Genomic DNA, 15,622 nt, shown 5'->3' on the forward strand with positions numbered 1-15,622 from the left:
GATGATTGAAAGTGACCCAGCAATAACATCCGCCAGCTCTCTCAGCGCTTCTGAGTGCATCCCATCAGGGCCCGTGCACTTGTGGATGTCAAGTTTGCTAAAGTGATGCCTAACCCGATCCTCCACCACCAAGGGAAAGTCTTCCTTTCTCCAGACTTTCTCTCTTGCCTCCAGGGTCTGGGGTTCCTGAGGGCTGGCCTGAGCAGTAAAGACTGAAGCAAAGGCGGCATTCAGTAACTCTGCTTTCTCTGCATCCTTCGTCACCAGGGCACCCACCCCATTCAGCAGCAGGCCCTCATTTTTCCTAGTCTTCCTCTTGCTACTGATATATTTGAAGAAGCCCTTCTTGTCCTTGACATCCCTTGCCCGATTCAACTCCAAATGGACCTTGGCCTTCCTAGTCCCATCACTACATACTCGGACGACGTCCCTATATTCCTCCCAGGTGGCTTGTCCCTGCTTCCACCTTCTGTACACTTCCTTCTTCTGTTTGAGTTTTGCCAGGAGCTCCTTGCTCATCCATGCAGGTCTCCTGCTCCTTTTGCTTGACTTCTTACTCACAGGGATTCACCAATCTTGAGCTTGGAGGAAGTGATCCTTGAATATTAACCAGCTTTCTTGGACCCCTCTTCCTTCTAGGGCCCCATCCCATGGATTTCTTTACACAATATATGCTGTGCGTTAAAATAAAAAACAATGCCTCCTCCTGGAATTTCTATAAAAATAATTTTAGCACCAAATTGGGATTGGAGGAGAGTGTGCAGCATTCACAGAATCACAGAATCACAGAATCACTGAGGTTGGAAGGGACCTCTGGAGATCATCTAGTCCAACCCCCCTGCTCAAGCAGGGTCACCTAGAGCACATTGCACAGGATTGCATCCAGGCGCATTTTGAATATCTCCAGAGAAGGAGACTCCACCACCTCTCTGGGCAACCTGTTCCAGTGCTCTGTCACCCTCACAGTGAAAAAGTTTTTCCTCATGTTAAGATGGAAGTGTCTGTGTTTCAGTTTGTGCCCATTGCCTCGCGTCCTGTCGCTCGGCACCACTGAAAAGAGTCTGGCCCCATCCTCTCGACACCCTCCCTTCAGATACTTGTACACATTGATAAGATCTCCTCTCAGCCTTCTCTTCTCCAGGCTAAACAAGCCCAGCTCTCTCAGCCTTTCCTCATAAGAGAGATGCTCCAGTCCCCTAATCATCTTTGTGGCACTTCGCTGGACTTGCTCCAGTAGTGCCACATCCCTCTTGTACTGGGGAGCCCAGAACTGGACGCAGTACTCCAGATGTGGCCTCACCAGGGCTGAGGAGAGGGGGAGAATCACCTCCCTCGACCTGCTGGCAACACTCTTTCTGATGCAGCCCAGGATACCATTGGCATTCATACTTCACAAGTCTTGGCATTTTGGGGGGAAGAGTTTTAAGTTCTTTAGGCAAGATTTTCAGCTGTCCATAGCTTAAAAGGTTAATGTTACTGAGGAGTGATATAGAAAATTCCTGTATTTTCTCCATAAATTAATTTGAAAATAGCTGTAGTACTTAACGCTGTCCAATGGTAACTTGGCTAGTATTACCTTTAATTTAATTATTTTACGTACATACATATATACATGTGTGTGTGTATAAACTTACTAATACATATTTATATTTTATAACAGTTTGAGATCAGATTTTCAACCTGTGGAATGCATGTGCTTACCCTTGCATGCAAACACACAAAAAACACAGTACCTTCACTTTAAAATATTTATTTGCCTTCCACTGGACACCTAATACTGCTTACAGTTTAGTATTGACAGTACAAGTCATCTTACATTTAAAATAATAACATAAGAGATTCCTTACTCAAAACAAAAACTATGAAAAAGTACTGTGACTTGAATATTACAATTTGAAAATGAAGCAGTAATAATATATAACAGTGGTCCAAACAAGTTCAGTTTGAGAGTGCCAAAATATAACTCTAATTGTTTTCTGTATATTTTAATTAAAATAGAAAACAAGCAAGATATTAGCTCATTTCTGTTTAACAGTAAGAATCTATTAAAAGCCTTAAATAATAATATATATTTATATAAGTTAGGGGTTTTTTTATTTTCTTAATTTTCAGATTGAAAATACTCCCCAAAAGTTAAAAGCCCCCCAAATTTTTTAAAGTCAAAATGTTCTCAGAAACTCTGTTCTGCAAGGCAATAACCAGCCTATTTTAAAGATCTTATTATTGTCTTTTTCTGTATCCTGTTGCTACTGTACCTACAAATTATTTTTTGCGCAGAAAATTCCCTCAACCTATTCCTTACTGAGCATTGCATATCCTTGAGAAACCAAACCATGTCCTGTTGACAGTGAACAGCTCATAAATTTTCAGGAGGTACTTAAAGAGAGAGGGAGCAGTCTGTGCATTACAGCAAATTAGGGCAAGGATCCTATAAGTATCGAATCGCATGAATAGCGTAACAGAAGTACTTGTGAGCGGTACCGGCAAGCCAGGTAGCAGACCTCACGTCAGTGGCAGGAGCTTTATCCTGACTCAGCCAAGTCCGGGTTGGAAAGCGCAGGTCAGGAGCCTGATCCCCACCAAGGGCTGTGTAGGTCTTGGCAGCCTTTCGGTGGCCCAACTGCAAGTGCACCCTATCACTCAGGCCCAGCCTCACTGACAGTAATTCTTTGGATTTCTCATTTTGTGTGGAATTCTGAAATTTTTAGTTTAAAATAATTAAATTCAACCCTTGAAAATTTCCCCACATCTTTTATTGCATTTCAATGTACAGACCTTTAAAGAAGCATAGACTTGCACAGTACAATCAACCTGCTTAAAGAATTGGAGATAGAAGACATGACATGCTGCTGTTAAAAGATAGCTCGTTTATTTAGGAAGTTATTAAAGAACAGTTCATCCGTGTGAAATAGAAGTTCTCCAAAACTGCCAGTGTCAGTAAGACCTTCCCTGGGATGACCAGCTGCTGAGTAAGGTCTGGTCATGCAAGTTAAAACTGCCTCAGGGAAACATAACGTAGATATTCAACTTTCTTAACGGGGGGAAGAGGATGTTAGAGAAGATAATGTGTGAAATATGCTGATTTGACCCCAGCATTTATTTTTACAACTTTTACTGTCCTACATTTAAATAGCACCTACATCCGTCTAAAAATTTAGTCATTTTCCTGAAATGTTCTGCATACTCTAGAAGTAAAGGTGGTCTTTTTGACCAAAACAAAAACCTAACATTTTTCTCCATGAATTACTTTATTAGCAAATAAATAATAGGTATGGATGCAAAAAAAAATGCTTATAAATATGCAGAACTCAGAGAAGGAAGAGAACAGCTAGGCTGCCAGCTATGAGTTGGTCCGAGACAGATGTTGGAAAGACAACAGGCTTTAAACTGTATTTTAGATTTAATTACATACAAAAGAACATTTAAAACTGAGCATCTAAAAATTAGGAAATGCTTTATTTATGATGGTCTTGGCACACTTAATTTTATCCTTTCATGCTAACATCCTGCATGCTGCATGAGATAAAAGTGCTTATAGAAAAGATTATGTGAGATCATGTAATTATTGACTACATCATGTTACACGCACTCAGTACGCTATAATTAAGGATCTGGCATTTCTTAATTTATTGGGAGACATGCTTTGAAGCTAAATAGTATTTTAAATAGTATTTACTATTAAATAGTATTAATGCTATTTAAATACTATTAGTCATAATTTGCATATGATGTCCAATGATGTTACATGGTTCTCTGCAACATTTCTTTATAGCACCTTGTAGTCTGCTGATCTTAAGCCCTTGAAAACCGAGTCACAGATCAACTCTTAAGACTGATCCTCCCCATCCATTTTGCTCAGGAATAGCATTCCCTGGGATGGGCAGACCACGGCCGAGTTTTCTCGCATGCCATAGAGAGTTCCTCTTCCAAGTGGAGCTTTAGAGGGAAAATGTACTGGGAATCACTGATCTGGGGAGGCAGAGGGGAGAGGCTGCCCTGCGTGCTGCTGCCCCGGCGGTGCTGGCAGGGGGCTGCTCCCCATGGTTACTGCATCGCTCGGCCTAACGGCTGATGATTATTTCTGCAAGTGGCTTGAAACTGCTCTTTGCAATGTAAATGAGTAAAATGAAAAAAAAATTTTTTCCCCAAGGTTTATCTCCCTGCAAAACTTAAAATTTCCTGGAACAGATATGAAGCCCTGTCCTAGCTGGAAAGGATTTCCTTTGAGTAGTGGCAGTATGCTAGAATTTCTCGTAAAAGAAAACAAATAAACCACACAAATCTTTGAAAATGAAAAGTATTAGATAATATAATTTAGAGGGTTGCTGCTAACTCTTCCTGCCTGCAGTGAGTAATGGTGGACTTGACATGCATGTTTACATAATAAATTGTCTTAATGCTGATTCTATTTTTCAGAAACGTTAATACAGGAGCCCAATTTTCTACTAAATGCGCAGTGAATAAATACCTTCACTTTAAGAACTAGCTAGATAACAGCACACTTTGTTGAATTCTAGCTATGTTCAGAAAAAACAGTTTTCATACCAGTGTGTTACAATGTGAGAAGTAGTACCTAGAGGTACTTAGCAAATTAGTATTCCTGAACACTACTTTATATACCTCTTCAGAAGACCTTTCAGATTTACTTTCTTCTTTTGGAATAAATTATAACATGTTTGACATGCTCAATAATAAAAGCTGTAATAAAATTCACAAAGTATGCTGTCCCCACACCACCTAATTTTCTGTTCTCTGATGCTCATAACTAGATAGTATTGATGCAGCACCAAATTCTCTATAAATTTTAAAAGTGAAATCAGTGTAAATCAGGACAGCGCTTCACTGTAGGCAGTCATCTTACTGTGCTTCTAAAGCTCTATTTCTGCGTATGGGCACAAAGGGATCCTGTGTTCTACAAACGCAAAGCTCAATAATCATAAAGAATGTAAACTACTGCAGTAACAAAAGATCTGTTAATCAAGCAAGATCAGTCTACTAATAGCTTAATTTTCTGTGTTCTAAAAATGAATGGGAATTTAGTTCCCAGATCTAAAACTCTCCCTGAGTTAGGGGACACTAGGTATATGACACAGTACAAGACTAGGACTGTGATGTAGTTCAGGCAAGGACACACATAAAAACCTTGATAATGGAACAAGAATCCTCATTTTAATATCAGTTCCCATTTATCACAGTCCTTCTCTTAAGGGAGTTTTAGGGAAGACCAAATGAGTGTCAAGCAGTGATATCTAATAATGCAGCCAATAATGTCTAATAAAGGCAGATTGTTTGGATCAGACTCAGTAGTAACACTATCATGATTTCCTCTGGCTAGAATTAATTTCTTTCCATATGCTGGGCAAAGGAATAGAAATCTTTGAATTCATTTTTGAACTAGCTAGTCACGGCCTGTCTTTTCTCTAGTAAATCAACCTAATATAAAAAATGAATGTGAAAAATGCTTTTTGACTTCGAGAAATTACTCAGTAAGTCACAATTCACACAGAGTTCAGAATTTATTTTTGCTAATAGAGCTTTTTAATCCATAAGATTCCATTTTATATTTAAGACTGATTAGAACTAGTTGGAAAATGAGTTGGAGGACTGGGTTTTTGAAATTGTTTTCTTATTTCCATCAATTTTTCCGACAAATTACCTAGCTTACTTGTCAACTCCAAAAACTAATAATTAAAAACCTTGCAGCTAGGAGAAACCCAGTAGCTGAGATGAAGAAGATTAACTTGATATAGAGTTGAATAAAAGATGAAGAATATGTTTTTAGTTTTTCTCCCAATATAATTATATCTACTTTTTAATGTTTGAAGGATTTCAAATACATTGGATAAACCTAAACAAGAAATGTAATCATGTCCATTATGTTTCCTCAGTTAATAGGAGAAGATAAAACATAATTTAAGCGTGAAATTGTGAGTTGGAATTTAAGACCTAACTCTGAATTTCACTTGCAGGCCCTGGAAAGTGAGTTTGTATCATGTCAGCTTCATCAGTGGATTGACCTTATATTTGGCTACAAGCAACGAGGACCAGAAGCAGTGCGTGCACTCAACGTTTTCCACTACCTAACATATGAAGGCTCTGTGAACCTGGACAGTATCACTGATCCTGTCCTCAGGGAGGTAGGTGTTTACTGCTGTTTCATTCTAAAAACTGCTGTCATCTCACAAGAATTGGTTCTTTTTCCATCTTTCACTGCTGGAAAAAATTGTAGTGTGTGATTTGATTCAGAACTTAGGACCTAGGTGACTTTAGAAGTATTCATAAGCTAGCAAGAAAACAGATGTCCCACAGTATTTTGTTTGCTTGAAATTACTAATATATTTAATGGGCAGCTGTGATATGGGAAATTGCAGTGTAATGTATATTCTGTAATATAGATTCTGCTACTTGTTATAATTTACTTTTAAAGAATTCAGTTAGTAGAGCTGAAAATCTTAAACAAAACATTGTCATAGTCATAGGGAAAAATTCTAACCTTTTCAGTCAGAAAATGTAGGAGAGATTGTGTATCTGAATTAGAATAGAAATGGAATAGATGGAAAATAGAAATGATTCAATTACTTTGGTGTTAATTATGTAAAGTAATCACAATGTCACTAAAATGGAAAATGTTAGCTAATAGCTGGAATTGTGTGCATACAAATATGTGTTTGTGTAAATATGTGTATAATGTTTATATATGTGTATATATACAAGTGTGTTTTAAATTTTATGCGTAAATGTCAAGAAAAATTCTACTAGATATCCTGATAGATTCCAGTCACCGTATTTGTTTTTAGTAAGACTATTAATTTGAATAATTATTTCTGTAATATCATCCATTCACTGGATAAAACAATTGAAAATAGGTGAAAAGTGTGAAGAAGCAACAGCTGCTAGATGAGTACTGCTGTGATGAAGCTGTACACACAATCTTCCATTCCCCCAGATAGCTACCATCTGCTGTATGCAAAACAGTAATAATTTATACATTGCCAGGCAATGGGTTTTTGTTTGTTTGTTTATTTGTTTGTTTTTAAGCCTTGGAGATGTGAATCTACAGATTTTAGAAAGATATGGATTCTAAAAAGCATTTGTATTCAGCTAGATATTGGGTTTTGTCATGTTTTTTCAGTAGTGCATTGTGTGCATCTTTCTACATTTTATGCCTTATCAGGGGCAGAAGAACCAAAAGAATTCAGACCAGCAGATTGTTATGGCTGGATCTTCACAACATGCACTATAAAGCTTATATTTTGTAAACAGTTAGTACTTGCTTGTTTTTGAGAATGAGATGAATTGCATTGATTCCAATGACTCAAAAGTTTAATGTTAACATCTACGTAGTTGTTTTCTGGATTTAAAGACTCTGAGACGGAGAAGAGTCAATAAGGTAAAAAACTGTGTACACAAAGGAACGGTGTTTTTTAAAGTCTAAAACAGGTGTCAAGAACCATGAATACAAGGGATTTGCATGGCTTAAGGTCCTGATTTGCATGGGCAGACTCCTATGTCTTGACTTTAAGGGTCTGCTCCCACAGGGCAGCTTATATGATTGAGGCCTATCTGTCTATCTGTGCACCTTATTTAACATCTTATGACATGATGAGACTCTTCAGCTCTCCTGTGGCTCTACTTACATGCATAACTTGTCATCAGAAATTTCAAGAAATTTATGGAGATATTTTTGTTCACTCACTTGAACATCTAGCCCATACCCTGTCAGTCAATAGCAGCATATAAGCCTCTTCTTATGCTTTTATTTGTGCTGTAAACTTCTAAAAGCACAATTTTATCTTCATTTCCACAAGTTGGATTAGTAAATAAAATTCATTTTTAGTGACGAGAAGACAAAATGTCTAGTAAAAAATGGATCCTCTTAATTTTTATTATAGAGAGATTTATAAAATTGTATGTTTGTGTATAAAAATAATATGCTTTCTCCTCCAAGAGAGTTCAAACACTGGTGGTCTGTGGTTTGGTATAAATGGGTTTAAAAAAATACTTTTTAAACATTTTTATTCAGAACTTACAACATGGTTGTGTATACATAGGCAGATTTAGAGCCTTTTTCATTTCTCTGAACTCTGTTTATGAAACTAGCAGACATTCTCTGGCCAGTGGTGAAGCTTTTGACATCTAGATCATCTAGAAGATCAGGTATTTGGATGTCATGTTTCCGTTATAGTCTGTTCTATTTAATCTGCTTTGTTTGCATAATTTTCTTTGTTTTTTTTTCTTGCTTGTACTAGATATTCCAGAAAATAAATTATAAACAAACAAACAAACAAAAAACTATGAAGACCACTTAAAATTGCAGAAATATCATTATAGGCACACCAACAGTTTTAAAAATGATGATTACAATTGTTCAGCGTGCTTTACAGTGGCAGGTGTTGGTGCCTGGCATTTTAAGTTGGAAACACTGTAACTTAAAATGAATTAAGGTTTGCAACTATTCAGGAAATCTTTTATCTCGATATCAAAATACTCCTGAGATTTATTTTCTAAATAGACTGAAACATATATTGAACATTCTCAAGAATTGATTATAAGCAAATCAATGCAACTTTATCAGTAGCAGCCCCTATCAGACCAATGAACTCAGATAAATTGGTAGCCTCCTCAAACTGTGGCCATAACTAATTTCATACTGAGCTGAGTCTCAGTAGAACCTGTCAAATGAAATAAGGCTCCAAGGCTTACTGAAACACATCATTTAAAAATTCAGATCCCAGTGGCCTATTCACACTATTCCATGGCTTTTTCACTTCCACCCGTTCCTTGACCACCTCACTTGAACACGGAGGAATATATTGTTCTTAGCTTTCTGTTAAGAGTGGTGTAAGAGTAATTTCAATAGCTATCTGTCTGAAACAAAAATATTTTCAATGATGGGATAGTTCATCCCTCCCATTAGTCACTTCTTTCTCATGTGCACAGGCTGCACAGGCAGTCTCTTAAGAACTGTCGTCCATCTAACACTGGAAAAATGTCCTGTGCATTTTCCTTTTGACCTGTTCAGTATAAGAGAATCACTCTGGCCTTCTTAGAAGTTATTCCTTCATTTTCTATTCTGCAATTTCACAAAGGGTAAAACTGGAATGCTGCAATAGCATTATATTTTAGGTTACCAGAGTGTATAAAATCAGATATTTCTGTTCCTGTAATAGGTCTTTGGGAACTTAAGAGCTGTAGATGGTTATACCGATATATACAAATATACTGATTTCATTTAAAGATACTGATTTTGATATTTCAAACAACTTTGTGATTTTCTGATGCCACAAAAATATGTGATCACCTTAATATATTTCAAATAGTGATGAGATCAGAATGAAAGTCTTGACTTGCTGTACAGAATGTTTAAAGATAATTTTGTTTAGATCATTTCTGATCAGAAATTTGGAAGCTCTTCAATTCTATCAGTTCAAGTGGCTTCTTATTCTGTACATTCCAAAATTGTTTTCATATTATAATAAGGAGCAGAAAAAATGTGTAGCAAAAAATAAACATTTTTCAGCCCCCATATTAATTATTCTTTTATTTTTCATTGCAATCTTTTGTATTTTCTCATTTGTATATTTGTCTTTTTTGAAGAAAAAGCAGTCAGGTGAAAACTAAAATTCAAAGAACAGCTTAATGATATTGATTCATTCTTACTTGACAGGTGAAATCATGGTTGCAGCACTAACCACAGCAATTACAGCATTAAAATGTCAAGAAATTAGAGGTCAGAATAACAGATAATTTTCTTCCTTTTGTCAGATTAAAAATTGACATTCTTTGACAGCACAGGATCTCTGGTTGAGAAAGTTATGACAGCTTAACTCATCTTGTACTTGTAAAGCAGTAATTGATAATGAACTTTACCATGACAGTCTTCTCCTGTGGAGAAACATGACAGAACATCCCTGGTACAAAGCCTGTATCTCTTTTTAATATGTAAACAGTAGTTACGTTGGACATTAGATGTTATTTGGAATTGTCTTTACTGTTAGTTTACATCATAATCCAAATCCTTTCCACTACACAGATTCAGTTGACTTCAGAGGATTGAAGCTAAGAATGCTAATGTGTAAAGACCAATATCTGAAACGTGATCTGTTATGATGCTCCTGTGTTATTGGCTCGTTTCTTTAGGAAAATATAATTCCATACACTGATCAATAGAAACTCTTCTGGCTTAATTCCCCCAAAGTGACTAGAGATTTTAGGGGCCTCTTTTTACCCAATTTCTGTTTATCCAACTTAAAATCCCTGGAAGAATGTTGGGCTTTTTGCAATTACCAAGCGTCCAGACACCTCAAAATGTGGACACTCAAAGTCAATAAATAGTCTTTTTTTAAGTTAAGAACTTGTTTTGCATGATGCAAAGTGTTGTGGCTGAAGAGGGCACAGCATAGTTACACTGTTAGAAAACCAACAAAAGAGCTAAAATTGTTTTTAGTACTGCCTTGCAGATTAGGCTGAAAATAATTAAATGGGAATGTTCAGTTAGGTTATAATAAATTAATCACATGGAATATCCAAAGCACATTTTGTGTTTAGCCTCACAGAAAAGTAATATTTCAGGTTCTCTGTAGTTTAAAATTATTGCTGGTTCTCTGTCCACTTTTTTTAGTTGTTCAACTTCTTTGTGATAAGACATGTTTTAAAAGACCAAGTGGCACATTATAGTACACAGTTATTGGTTTGCACTGTACTTCAGGCTAACTTTTTTGTTTTTCGTGTGCTCACTGTTGGTTGCAAATCCAGAGAGGCTGTGCAGTACGGTGGCTGTGCTGCGTGTATGCTGCCCGTTCAACGAAAGCTTGCGTCCCCTCCGCTCCAACAGGAATTGTCAGTGCGCAGAAAAGCAAGCCTGTATGAAGCTGCTGGCCGCAGATATTTGTTCTGAGCAGACACCTGTCAAAATACCTGAGCATACTTGCAACTCACACAGCAAATTGAAAAATGATTAAAATTGCTAGTGTTTGACAGTCAGGTGCTGCGCCCATAAAGTAATCCTAGTAGGACAGTTTTGCTGGCAGCAAACAAAGCATATGGCCTATGCAATATTTATTTCTTTGGTGGGGACTTGATATTTAGCATATTTAAATGATTTGAAAAGTCATAATGATGTGGTAGTCTTGCAGTGCTTTTCAGTTACCCTCATTTCTGGGTTTTATTTTTCCTATTATATTTTCTTCTGTTATCTCTTTCTTTGATCTGACAGGAATAACAAAGCATCCCTCTGGATCTGCTATAGTGAAATATGCCCACAGGAAGCAGAGTAGATCACATCAGTTTTCACTTCTTTTTTTTTTTTCTTTTTTTTCTCCCTCCCCCTTCTTGCCGAAACACTCTTTGCTACTACAGAGGGCTGACATGATAGGGCTGTCAAGACTCAGCAAGATAGATATATCTTTAACAAAGGGAGCTGAAATGCTAGCCTTTCCCTGGTGGCTGAACCTGGAAAATTTATGAGGAAAAAATTAACATGCTATCCTAATACCACTATATAACACTTTCAAGGTAATGCAAGCCCTTACGCCATGTGCTTGTTCTTGCTCTTGCTCAGAGTTATTCCTTATTTATTCTTATTTCATTTATAACTTGTTAGATCTTTTTTTTTTTTTCTGTGCTCTGTTTCTTTGATGTGACAAGAATATCAAAACCACCCCTATGGATCTGCTTGATTGAATTGTACCCACAGCACTGGCCACTTACACGTTTGGTTGTGCTTAATTGCCTCCATACAAGGGATGGTCTTAGCTTCCTCTCTAGGAACAGTCGTTGTTAGACATGAATATGGATAGTTGTGAAATAACTAGGAAACTGCGAGTAGTATTGATATCTTCTTCTTTCTAAATTAATTGAAGGAATCTGTGCAGCAAAAAGAGTTATTCAAGAAAAAGCCTTAATCAAAATAGAAATTATTTTCTTATATGCTAAGGGCTCTTTTCTTCTTTGAGAAATGTATACTCAAATTCTGTTGATTTTTGTCAAGAACTCTACACCTCCTTCACTGCTAAATGTTTTCCAGGCATACAAAAGAGAATTTTTTTTTTTCTGAATTTATACCCAGTTTATTAGAAAAATACCTCAATTAGTTTATGGTATTTTTGTTTGCCTGTGAGTATATTCTGTATGTGTGAAGAGATGATCAACAGAAAACTAAATGGATTCTTGCATGTCACTCTGGGAGTGTCTGTGTGTATAATCAATTTTATCTTTCCAGACTGAGTTTCAGCGCTCAGTCTCCTCTCCTGTTAATGGAAAGAGAAGAGTCTTTATTTGCAGTTACTTTGTTTTGATAGCTCTCTGTAGATCAAAAAGGAAATTATGGGGATTTTTGAGGGTAAGATGCTCATTTCTGTAGGTAAAGATTCTTATGGAGGGCAGTGAATACAGAAGGAGACACCTTAAATGAGAATATTCAATACGGAATTAGAATATATTGCATCAGGTCAGTTATCACACAGTAACTGCCGAATATACAGGCTTTTATTTAGAAATTAATGTGGGCTATTTTACATGTTTCTCATTCAGGGGAAAGGGCATTCTGAAGGTGTTTGCTGTAGAATAGCTGAAGCATTTTACCTATGCTTCCTGTTTTACTACAAAATAACTTTCTGTGAGTCCCTACCCTAAGTAGCACAAGCTATTTATGACAAGGAATCAGAAATCATAACCTGGTGCATAGAATTCGAGATGAAAAACATCCTTATACCATTGTTAAATACTAAGTCCAAAGTTAAAATCTGTTAAAATCTAACTACAGTTAGATTAATGTTTGACCGTAATATCTCCAGGTAATTCATGTATTAGAAGTTGTCAGGTAGAAAATATGGCATATTTTAATGGATAGAAGTGCTGATCTGATTTCAGTATAATTCTTGGATCATGCTATTATATGTTTATAAGAATTCAGAATCTTTAGATAGTCACGAAAATACACAGTTCCCAAAAGTTTAACAAACTGTGGCTCACGGATGGTTTTTTGTTTGATTCAAAATGGCATACAAGAAGGTGTGAGATTTATTTATTATTCATGATATTTCTGATTAAAAAGTTTGCCATCCAGACAGACCTAAGCACTGCCACATGACATATATGACCAACTGTGAAGAACTGCAGATAACTTATTTAGCTGACAAGTCTTCATCCAACCTATTTGATAAATATTTCAGATCATTAATTCATCAAAGGAATACTAGGATGAGTTTGTGAATGATTCATAGCCCAAAAGATGTCTCAATCTACTCTGAGTATTATTTGGAATAAATTGTTTGACCAGTTCTCATATACATGTTAGATACTTCGTATACATTTTTGACAGAACAATCCAGAGTCCTACCCAAAATGAGTTTAATATTTTGACCCTATAAAAAGCTCATCATTAACCACAACCACTCTCTTTTATTACAGAAATATGAAAAATGTAAGTCTTGTATATGAACCTTTCTACTTTAGTGTCTCTTTATTTTGTTTTTCTCCATATGGCTGACAGGTACTAATTACTGGTTTTTGAAAATAGCAAGAAGCATTTTAACATACACTTAAAGTAATATTTTGTGTATGTGAGAGAGAGATGGGATGAAAATTACTGCTGCTGATTGTAACAGAAATAGCTGGAAGAGGCTTCTTTTTTTCCTATTAGCACAGATTTCACTTATATTACATTGTCGTTACCTCAGCATAAATTAACTATTATTCAAAACATTTCACATACATCAGTTTATTGGAACAGATATTACTCAGTATAAGTATCTAGTCATTCAGTTAGAGAGATGCAAAGCTGAGCTTTCTAAATGTTTTAAACATATTGATAATGTGCCTCTTTAATGCCATGTTGAAGCCTGTGTACAGTATATCTATATTATTGTTTTCAATTTATGTCAAGAGCAAAGTAAAGTTTTGAAGAATGTGTTCTGGGAAATAATACAAAGATAATTATTTCTTTATAAGCTAAACTCTCTGAAAATAACTGAGGACATTTATTTTAAAGCTAACAGTATAACCTATTTCCAAAAATGAAATTCACCACAGCTTCACAAATACTGTATGTGACTCACCTCTCCTTATGTATGTTTTACCTGCTGCCCTGTCAGTCCCTTTTCAGCTTGTAGTTTTGAAGGTTTGCCTGTTTCCTGAGATAGTTTGTGAGTCCTGCAGTGGATAAATTGAAGGCTGGCAGATGTTTGGAGCCTCATCATTACCACTACATTTGTAGTAAAGAGCATGTGCTTTGCAAATCTCTGAGCACCTTCTTAGGATGGCTACAAGCCAGAGGATTTGTGAGAGGAAGATGAAGCTGAGAGCAAAGAGATAATCCAGCATTTGCTTTCCGTTCAGTATACCTACAGTAATTATTCATAAGGCAAAAAGTCATATCTTCATTACAGTTTTTGTCACAAAATTGAGAGGAAAAAAAAGAAAAACCCTAATTTAAGATCATCACATTCTTAACCTAATGCATTTTATTTCATTATCAAGGAAAGGTTTTACTTGTGAATTGTGCTATTATTTTTTGACAACCAGGCAGAAGTTGAACACAAGCTCACACTTTAATTTTTTATACTTTTGTATTTATAAAACAAGTAAAGAATAAAATATGGATATTATATACTTCAATTTACTGAGTCTGTTCTGCATTCCAAACATTAAAAAATGTTTTCAGTGATCATGTTTTATTTCAATAATAAACCAGAAGAAAAAAGGTCACAGCTAAAATACATTCTTTAATGATTAAGTACCCTTTCCTCTTTTATTACTGCAAGATTTCAGAAGGCCTGTTCTGTTATTTGCCTCTCTGTTTGCCTGCTTTTCTTTTGTTTTTTTCCTACAGGATGTGTTCTTAATTGTAAAATAAGTAGGAATAAATATGGTATGTATTTTCTCTGCAATGGCTTTTTGAAACATGTGCAAGTTATCCTTCTTCTGGCAGTAGAGATTACTCATTAGTTTAGCTATTAGTAATATTTATTTTCCACTAAAATAATAATCCCTAGACCTGATTCTATACCTTCATTTATTTTTTTTCTACATCAGAAGACTGCAGTGTCCCAGTAGTTCAAAAGATTACTTGCTTATGAACATCTGAACTGTTGTCAACTACTGGCCAAATTGCCATGAGACATGAACAGTCGCTAATAGACCCTCTTTCTCTCATGTTTTGGCTGAACTTACTCTTGAACACTGTATGCTATTCTGTATGCTGTTTTACTAGAAGGTTTTGAGAGTTCAGAAAAGAGCATCCTAGTGATGAGAGGATAGAGAAGACTGATTTATGAGCAGAATTTCAGAGCTGACAAGAAATAATGGAGTGAAAGGGGACATGTAGCAGAAATCCAGGAATATGGAGGGTTGCTCATGCCAACTGAGATAGGGAAATTGCCTGGACTGGTACCAGATTAACTAGCAGTTACAGGATCAGATTCAGACAGGAAAATTTAGGCATAATGTCAAAAGTTTTCTATAGTCTATATGCTGTTAGACTGTATAAATCTCTTAAGAAAACTTTTAAAAGCCTCATTGCATGGGTCATTTCGAACTAGAATGGGCAAACAGTAGAAAATACATTGTCAGGAAGAATGTACACTACAAGGCAGATAGAAAAACTGAGACTTTTCCATCTGTA

At 36.1% G+C, this 15,622-nt stretch overlaps 1 protein-coding gene across 1 annotated transcript in view; it reads left to right on the forward strand.

Annotated features, from left to right (window-relative positions):
* The window catches only part of NBEA (neurobeachin), a 539,268-nt gene that overhangs the window by 485,031 nt on the left and 38,615 nt on the right, over positions 1 to 15,622 (forward strand). Inside the window, exon 50 of the mRNA XM_067291201.1 lies at positions 5,970 to 6,137. Coding sequence (XP_067147302.1) covers positions 5,970 to 6,137 — 168 coding nt within the window. The remainder of the gene's footprint in view (positions 1 to 5,969; positions 6,138 to 15,622) is intronic.

This window comes from Apteryx mantelli, chromosome 1 (genome assembly GCF_036417845.1).
Source record: "Apteryx mantelli isolate bAptMan1 chromosome 1, bAptMan1.hap1, whole genome shotgun sequence".
Lineage (NCBI taxonomy): Eukaryota > Metazoa > Chordata > Aves > Apterygiformes > Apterygidae > Apteryx > Apteryx mantelli.